Raw genomic sequence first — 9,448 nt, 5'->3', positions numbered from 1 at the left:
ATAGCGATTTTGATTCAACACATTTATACACATACTGTACATAAATGCATGAATAGATACATATATACATCACCGATATGTATATGTGCACAAATAGACATGTATTTCAGTTTTATGAAAATACATGCAAATATGAATTCATCGTGATTCTGCTTCATCTGTTCATCCTGATCTTGTGTTTACATTAAATACAAGCTTGGATAAAATTACAGCATGACACCAAATCGCAGTTCACAATTTTATTGACGTAATAATAAATTTGGACAAAACACCAGAATCTCACCAGAAATGGTTTTAAACGATATCATCTGAACATCTGAGGCAGATATCCCACCATGCACCACAAAAAAAAAAAATGCCTTCCCTGGTACCCCTTTCTCACTAGTACCAAATCAGCACCAATTTAAATCAAAAAGGAAGCTCCACCTACAAGGGAAAAAGAAAAAAAAAGTTTTAAAAAAAATTTTTACTAGAGGGGAGGAGGACTTTTGTGGAGGTGGCCATCCAGGCTGGACCAGACCCCGCCCTTGCAAATTCAAGGAACATTGAGAATAAACCACTTGCAGATCTCTGCTGCGCATGTGTGGGAGTCCAGGTAGGGGGAGGAAAAAAAAAAAAAAAAGCAAAAGTTGGGAGCCAAAGTACCCTTACCCATAATGCACAGCGCGACCCGGAGTTCTGCAAGTGCTTTCCGATCGAAGAGGGGGAGTGGCGGTGGGAATAGTAGCCCATAAGGTGGATTGCGAGCGTGAGACAACGTCCTGTGTCAAAAGAAAAACTCAAACCCTGCAATGTAGTACTTTTAAATATATAGATTTATACTTCTTGATATATATATATACTGTATATATATATATATATACATACATATATATGTATGTACACATATATTCATGTATAGCTGTTTAATTTAAATAAACGCCGCACTCTCGTTTTCCCAAAAACTTTAAATACAAAATTTTAAACGGTAGCCACACGTTAAGTGCACACCGCCACGAAATAGTTGGCATTTATTTGTAACAGAAGACTATTCCACGGGTTGCAAAATTCCAGACATTTTCAAAGTTAGATTTCATGGGAATTTAGGGGAATACGGTGAAGCCCCAACGCGTGTTCAGGGTGTGGTCATGTATGCCAATTTATGTTTGATTGGTCGGGGGGAACCCTGTTTTTGCAGTAACTGTATTAGTACTTGGAAATAAATCTGTTGACATTATTTTGCATGGACGTCTGATGATTACAAAACAAAATCGTAAACCTCATCGCATAAACAAGATTTTAAAAAACGGCAATTCAAAAAGAGTTGGTAAACCAACCTTCAGGGATTGTTTTGACCTTGATGACTGAAACCCTGTAAAACAAACAAAAAATGTGGCGGGTAAATTCCTTATTCATCCATTTTCTAATGCACTTATCCTCGCGGGGGTGACGGACGTGCTGGAGCCTACCCCAGCTGTCTTCGGGCAGAAGGCGGGGGACACCCTGAACAGGTTGCCAGCCAGTCACAAGGCACACATACAAACAATCATTCACACTCGCAGTCACACTGACGGACGATTTAGAGTGCACGGTTCACCTGTCTGTTATTCCCCAAAATTCACATGATACACCACAAAAGATGTCCAACTTTGAAAATTCCCAACCCCTAAAGTTCTAAATTTAAAATGGTGGGACACGCATCAAGTGGACGCTACAGCGGAATGCGGGAAAAACATTCCGAGACTGAAAGCAGAGGAGCAACGATGAAAATCTTTTTTTGTTTTGTTTCAATCCCAGTAATGATGAAGAATCCAATCGCCGGTCTGTCCCTTCATGCTTGCCGTAGTGTCAGAAATCGAGCACCATATCAAACCAAAAAGAATAATTACAAAAAAATGTTTCTTGAACAGCACATGATGCTACATTATTATTTGTGGGTCAGCTTCCAATGTTTATCATGCCAGGCTTGGAGAGTTTTTTTTCTGTCTGGGGGGCAGGGGGGGTGGAAAGCAACAACATGGCTAAACGACAGCTGTAGTCCGTTTGTGCTTGGGCGTGTGCTCAACTGAATAAGTGCTCCTCTTCCATGGTCACCTCCGGTACCATCTGTTCCGGCTCCCCTCGCCCTCCCGGGGAAGCGGCGGCGGCGGCGAACCAGGGGTGCTGGAGAATCTCGCGTGAGGTGAGGCGCTCGGTGGGCTCGCGGCGCAAAATAGCGCGGATCAGGCACTTGGCCTTTGGCGTGAGTGTGTCGGGCACGCTGAAGTGGCCGCGGCGGATCTTGCTGAAGAGCGAGCCGGGCTCCACGTCGTGGAAGGGGTAGCGGCCCACCAGGATGGTGTAGAGCATGACGCCCAGGCTCCACACATCGGCCGCCTTACCCGAGTAGCTGCCGCCCGCGTTGAGGATCTCGGGGCTGACGTAGGCCGGGCAGCCGTGTTTGTCGGACAGCGAGTCGTCGCTGCCCGCCAGCATGTACGTGTCCTCCAGGCTCTCCAGCTTCAGGGAACTCCTTCGTGGCGCACCGGAGCACAACAACAACATGTGAGGACAATGATCGGGGGAACGCCACCATTTTCCCCATCGTTTTGTCGTAATATCGGAGGGGGTCTTTAGCACGCATACAAACAGGCATTCAATCACTCCTGACATTCTCCCCATTGGGAAAAAAAGGAAAGACATTTCAAAAGCGGCGACAAAAATACATTGGAGGGTTGAGGAACTGAGCTGCCACTCGGACGTTAATTGCCTCCAATTAACTTTTTTTTTCTCCTTCTCAGCAAGCATAGGAGGGAGGGAGGGAGGGAGCAAGACAATCGAGACAAGGCCAACACGGATGCCTTTTTTGCTCTGATTAATGTGCATTATTCCCCCCAAAAGAAAAAGAAAAATGGTGCCAGCAGGTACTAGTAAACCCCTAGGACAACATGAGTAGCTCACCGGTCTGTTCTAAAAGATAGCTCACCAGTGATGGGAAACTGATTTACTTAGAATTAAAACTGATTATTTTGATCCGAACTGAATAATCCTCAACTAGGTTTCTGATGCGGTGATTTTGTAGGATCTTAACTCTGCTCTGTAAAAATTGTCAAAATAGGGCAACAAAAGAAAGAAATTTATGCCGTTTACGTGACCTCCGTGCGAAAGGGCCTGTTAATTAAAGCGGCACAAGCGGGGTAATTAGGCTTGACGGAAAGATATTTTGAAGACAAGAGGAAGCGAGGCGGGTAATTCCTCAGGATTAATGCTGAGCGCTCGTTTAGATAAAAAAAAAAAAAGACAAACGTGTCGGTGCAACGAGGGGATTTTATTTTGTATAAAGTGGGCTGAAATAAGAGTAGTTGAATGTCTGCGCCCCAACCACACACACACACACACACGCACGCACGTAAAAATGACAGAACAGCTCGTGTTTGCTCTGGAAAAGCGCACTGGAAGGAGACTGAGCATACCCTGGAGTGCTGTTAAGTAACAAAAGCTTTAAAACCAGATGAAGAGCGTGCGGTCCCTCTTAAATGTTGTGAGGAAAGAAAATGCTCCCCAAAAAAAGTCAAATTGAAGGTCCAATTTTCTCATCACTTATGCCCGATCACAGTGAAGTAATACGCCATTTCGAAAGCGGGAGACTCGCAATGTTTATCGTCGCCATTGTGCCTTGTAAGATTTTTTCTTAAACGCCCAAATGGAGGTGGGCGCCTTAGAAATGCACACGCGTGATGCTGTAGCGGGACATTTTTCAATGATTCAAGGCGAACACGGGAGAATCCTTTTTAACTTGATTGTGTGGCGAAGCAACGGTGGCACACTGCGCTTCACCACTTAACCACCCGAGGGCGCCATTCGTACAGTTTGTTGCCAAATTGAGCTACGGTAGGATGAAATGGATGCACAGATTTACTATTTGATCTGTAATTCCAATCATTATCTGACCTTAATTATGATTGAACTAGCAACAGTTGCATTTATCTCCCAGTCTGCCTACTAACCTTAATCATTTGCCATGTAATTTGTAAGTGATTAGGAACCGATGCAACACAAACATACAGTACCTTAGACACAATCGTGAATTGGTCCATATGTTGAGTTTTGGCCAGACCACTCACCTGTCCTCGTTCTTGAAAACAAACTTCCTCAGTTTGAGGTCTCGCAGCACCAGGCCGCTGTCGTGGCAGTGCGCCACGGCCGAGGCGATCTGGTAGAAGAGGCGGGCGGCCTCGTCCTCGCGCAGCTTCTTGCAGGTGCGCACAAACGAGTGCATGTCGCCATGGCTGCGCTCGAAGAAGGCGTAGGCCCGGGTCTCGCCCAGCAGGACCTCCAGGACCTGGTTGATGTGCTGGTGGTGGCCCAGGGCGAAGTAGGCCGCCAGAGAGTCCTGGTAGCGGCCCACGTCCAACACCTGAGACAGAGGGCAACAAAGTGACAAATGATGTTGGGAAGCCATTTTAGTCAACCTGCAAAGATGGCGTTACACAACGTGTGAAATTTTATTTTCTGTTTCCAGGGGATTGTTTACTATTCAGCATCAGGCAAATCCAGGAGTGGTGACATGAAAATATTGGTTTCCTTGGGTGCTATTTCTCACCCATTCGGTTGTGTAATCAATGTTGGCTTGCGGTTCTGCGCAGCCATCATTCATCTTTACAACACCGGCCACGTTATAGCTACGGGAGGTGCATTCAGGGACATCTAGTAAATAAAATTGAACATGGTCTTTTATTTCATTCTCTTCAGTATTATCAAACAGATGACCAGGGGGAGTTACAGTTTGTATTGAAATGCTTCAGTTGAATGATACGACCACGCGGTTGTAAATGATTCCAAAGTCGACCAAATTCAATTTCCACCACCACAAATTTGGGGGTTTGGCATTTTAGAGCAATGACGTAGAAGTGAGGGGAGGAACTTCATTTAATGAAGCAAAAAAAAAAAAATTTTTTTTTTTTTTTTAACGTGTGGCATCTATCAGCAATCACAACGCCCCTTGAAATGGGATTTGGTATATTGATGAGGAATAAAAGTGTGTCATATTAGCGATGCACTGCATCCCCATGTTGCAGTGTCCCTTGAGTTGCCGTGGCAACCCCACTCCCCACACTCCTCTTCCTCAGATTGACTCGCTTCCCGCGCTCGCGGCAGAAAAGAACTCCCCACAGCGCCTCATCTTAAAACCTCCTTGAGACGGCTGAGCTGGCGGAAGGGATCAATGGCGGGATTGATCAGCCAATAATAATAATAATAATAATAATACATTTTATTTATAAGCGCCTTTCAAGACACCCAAGGACACTTTACAATAACAAAAAACACAAAACAATACGGGTTGAGCAGCGGCAGCCAAAACGCGCCAGCGTTCACTCAACCCGAAGGTCAGAAAGAAACCACAGGGGAGGGAGAGAGGGAGAAAAAAAACCCACGCTCGAACCACCCTCATTTTGAGGACAATTTGAGTGAGGCAAAAAAAAAAAACTCCTGCACAACCAATGATAGGGTGCCTTGGCATTTTGGGGGCAAACGGTCAACGGGTGGGCAATTCAAGTGTGCTTATTATGACATAATAAAGCAATTTCATGCCTCATGGATTTACAGTGAAAACACAGTATTAGGCACGCAGAAATGACACTTACTTTTGCATAGTCTCCCTGTCAGAGCCGAAATAACCCATTTTAAGTGGCTCTATTATGCTTGACGGGTTTTTAAAAAAAAGTCAGCTCTAACGCATCAAGATGAAGAATATTGGCACCGAAGATTGGTCTTTCCCTAATTTATACTTTGAAATAAATATACAAATTGACACATGGTTGGCAATGGGAAAATAAGCTTTGTGCCTTCTTGACAAAGTCAGTGCTCTTCCTGGCCATCTGAGGGCACTACAGACCATACATTATTTGAAAAAATGATTACAGATTTTTTATTTGTTCAACTTTTATGACGCGCATCGTTATCAACAACGCAGCATTACTTGTCTTTTTTTTAACGACACCGCCAGTGAGGTGTCAAGTTGCAGCCTATCGGGTGCTATGAGAATGTTGGTATCCAGTGCACAATAATAATAATAATAATAACAATGCATCAGATTTATACGGCGCCTTTCTGGACACTAGACACTCAAAGCGCTCACAACGGATACATTATTCATGCATTCGCACATTCATACTCTGCTGGCGGTAAATTTCATAAACCTCAGCTCGTCAAAGGAACAGCTCGCCGGTATGACGGAATGTACCGGTGCAAAGCATAACTACAATAACACTGTGCAGTACATTTAAACGACTGCATCAGAAATGAGGAATTCCCTTTCAGTGGCACATTTTACATGCAAATCTTGTGTTGGATTGAAGCGGCGGGTGCGCGCTCGCGCGCGTTCTTCTTGCACCATAATGAACGTTACGTCATGCGATCCCATTCGCTTTTTCCATGAGGCTCCTCTCTGGGTATTTGAAATGCGAGCCAAGTAGTGCAGAGCGCTCGCTTGTGGATCAATGCAAATGAAATTTGAATATTTGTGCACATGGGCAAATGTGTATGCACTTGATGTGTGTGGGCCCACCTTGCAGACTAGCTCCTCGCCGCTGTGCAGGTGAGCAGCCCTGAAGACGTGGTCCCCCTCCAGGGGCTCCAGCAGGAGGTAGTCCCCGATGCGGGAGATACAGTGCGAGGCGTCTGGGGTTTCCGGGGGACTGGGCGAGCCGAGGTTGGGGCTGAAGCTCTGGTGCGACTCGGCGCTCCTCAGGCAAGATAGATCTTCGAAGTCGTGCGATTTGTGCCGCGATCTGCCATGACGTGAAATGTTAATAGGACGTGACCTCTGTATGTTCATGGGGGAATGTTGGTTTAATAGCTCCACCGGGATCGGCGATGACGACTGCTTCAGTCCGCTTTGGGGTCTTCCTCGGTCGGGATAGCGCTCGTTTGGTTTGCAGGGTTAATTGAATTAAAAAGCAACTTGCAGGATAAGAGGTAAAATCATAGCAGACTCCACTCGCCTTTGTTTTCCCATTCACCTGAAAACGTCCCAAATGCACGGAGAACGTTTTCCAAACCACTTAACGGCCCTTATTATGTTGCGTTAAATCGTTCAAAAAATGCATTAAACTGTAAAAAAGAAAAAGAAAAAAGATTCAGTTTTAATGCACTGAACGCGAGCTATAAAGCATCTGCTCGTGTGTTAGCTTATTTACCGGTGTATTAAAAACCATTTATAAAATCGTTTCGTAAAATAGAGACAATAGATCCGAACGAATGCTCGTGAAAGCAGTACAAAAGAAATAATAAGTAGACAAAGTAAACTTGTTCCCAGTCGATATCGAAAAACGGTGATTAGCAGGTGTAGCTAACTAGTTAGCCTTCGTGTTAACAAGTACCAGGTCGGCCCTTGTTCCATAGAATCCACGCGCGGGGGTCGTCACGGAGAACCCCCCGTGCACACGAGTTGGGGGTGGGGGGGGGCGGGGTAAAGTGGACGTGGTGGTGGGTTGTTTTGTGAGGAGAAGCAGACGTCCTCTCTCTCTTTCTCTCTCGCTTCCAGGTGGAAGGAGGGTGTCGCTTGTCGTGCGGGAGGAATGAAGGAAAGAAAGGACGGGGCCGGCTGATTTTCCCGGGCCTATCCCTTGATTTAGCAGGGCATCCTATCTCCCGTGACGCCGCGGTGCCTCTTCCCTGGGCTGGCTAGGAGGGGAGGACAGATAGTGGGATATCCTGCCTGGTTCCTTCAGTGCAGAGTAAAGCTGCACAGTGCACACTGACTCGAACGTCACGTACTGCAAGCGAGAAGCCTCCTGCCCCGCCTTCCTTACGTCACTGCCACTCCGGGTTCCTATTGGCTCACACCGCCCTCCTTCTTTCCAGGATTATGCAAATGCCGAGCGCTCACGTGACACGTGGAATTTGAATGCATCGCGTGCTGGCAAATTAGATTGGGGAGAGGATGGAGGAGGAATGGTGAGACGCTCCTGTAATGTGCAGCATTCCAAATGTGTTTCCTCTCGGAACGATGAGAGGGGTGCCGGGGGGTTGAGGAGTGGTGCTTCCCTCTTTCAGGGAAGAAGAACAGAGGCAGGATTCATCAACCGAATCGAAGCAGTCCACGTTCAAATCGATCCAGCCTTTCATCGTCTCACACCCCACATACTGAAAACTGCATCGAATAATTTTGTGGGAAGATGCACAGATCTGATGGGAATAAATTATTATTGTACTGTTATACTGTAAAACGTAACATACACATGAAACCGTCTCCCTTCTTGCTCTGTGACTGACTCTTTTGGGGGGGTTTTCTGTCCAAACTGGTATGAAAACTTCCAATGCACAAGACAAATCCCTAAAGACAAGCCTCCTTTCGTTTGTGAGGCAGATGTGGTAACCACTCATGAATCCTAATTGACAATCCCTTCTACACACTCGAGAAAAACCCGCTGGGAATCGTCATCATCGGCTTTCCAGACAACCCCCTCGTCGCCCGCCCACCCACTCCACCAGACTGCTATCTTATGACTGACGTGTCCTAGAAGACTGGCAGAGGTCAACTGCCAGAGGATGGCTAAGCTTCCTCACATCCTCACAGTGGCGTTACTCACCCTAAACGAGCTGTCGGGCCTCCAGGGGCCGGAGCTCAGCGTCATCGTCGCAGTGGTGTGCAATCTAGCTCAAGAATGTGGCAGAAGGCCCCCGGCATTCCTAAAAACTCACTGATTTTGTGTACCCTGGCAAAAATATATGTCAATATATTTGATCACAGATCGACACAAAATTGTGTGAGTCTATCAAAACAGGACGCACGAAAAAGTCTCAAGGGGCCATGACCTAATATGAACAGGAAGTCGGCTATTTTGGTTTGAAGTACCAGTAGCCATCTTGAATTGAATTCCAGGCCTCGTATTTTGACAGCAGATGGATTAGTGTACTAGTTGCTGGCAGAAAATGATTATCAAACATTTATTGAGTAGCAGAATGTGACCCCTTAAACTGACCGAATGCCTCCATCCGCGATGTGCTTTGACGCTGACACTGCCTTTCCCACATCAGCAAGATCCTCTCAGACATCCGCAGCACTTGAAACATGAAATCCGAGGGTATGGTTATGTCGCTATTATGTCTCCGCACAAGGCGGAAGGTCAGTTTGGAAAAAAAAACCCTTGTCATGGCGTTCAGCGGCTTGCAAGATAAGCGACGGCGAAATGACAATCACGCTGTCCTCAGTTGGCCTCTCATAAAAAGCTCTCACACAGACACATTCATTCACGCTGCTGCCATGGCAACCTTTCTCCATCCCCCCCGAGAAATATTATACAGCACCACAACATAAACGCACACACTCGCACGCCGTTCTTATCAAGAGTTACCTGTCATGTGTGCTTGAAAAGGAAAATGACGGCGGCGTCAGTCAAGTCAACGATTCATTTTCGAGCGCGCCCACGGCGCATCACAAGGCGTCCCGCTTACACTTCGGAAATAGATTACCGAGCGACGCATG

The 9,448-nt window shown here is 46.2% G+C and overlaps 1 protein-coding gene across 1 annotated transcript; it reads right to left on the bottom strand.

The window, feature by feature from the left end:
• Positions 1–224: 224 nt before the first annotated feature.
• On the bottom strand, positions 225–7,930 carry LOC147185552 (tribbles homolog 2-like). Its single transcript, XM_086104476.1, has 3 exons — positions 6,527–7,930; positions 4,083–4,375; positions 225–2,491 (listed from the first exon to the last, which is right to left on the bottom strand). Exons 1-3 carry the CDS (start codon positions 6,794–6,796, stop codon positions 2,041–2,043), a joined length of 1,014 nt encoding a protein of 337 aa, XP_085960602.1. The 5' UTR covers positions 6,797–7,930; the 3' UTR covers positions 225–2,040.
• Between the last annotated feature and the right edge of the window lie 1,518 nt (positions 7,931–9,448).

This window comes from Hippocampus guttulatus, chromosome 23 (genome assembly GCF_054856545.1).
Source record: "Hippocampus guttulatus isolate MCC_2025c chromosome 23, RoL_Hgut_1.0, whole genome shotgun sequence".
Taxonomy (NCBI): Eukaryota; Metazoa; Chordata; class Actinopteri; order Syngnathiformes; family Syngnathidae; genus Hippocampus; species Hippocampus guttulatus.
Note: the sequence above shows the minus strand (reverse complement) of the source record. Positions and strands in the feature narration are given on the sequence as shown.

Bases quoted from the DNA above. Each gene is read 5' to 3' on its own strand.
- LOC147185552 (XM_086104476.1), bottom strand. From the start codon at position 6,796: ATGAACATACAGAGGTCACGTCCTATTAACATTTCACGTCATGGCAGA. The intron at 4,376-6,526 runs GTGGGCCCACAC...CCTCTGTCTCAG, and splicing joins GCGAGGAGCTAGTCTGCAAG to GTGTTGGACGTGGGCCGCTA. The intron at 2,492-4,082 runs GTGAGTGGTCTG...TGCGCCACGAAG, and splicing joins GTTTTCAAGAACGAGGACAG to GAGTTCCCTGAAGCTGGAGA.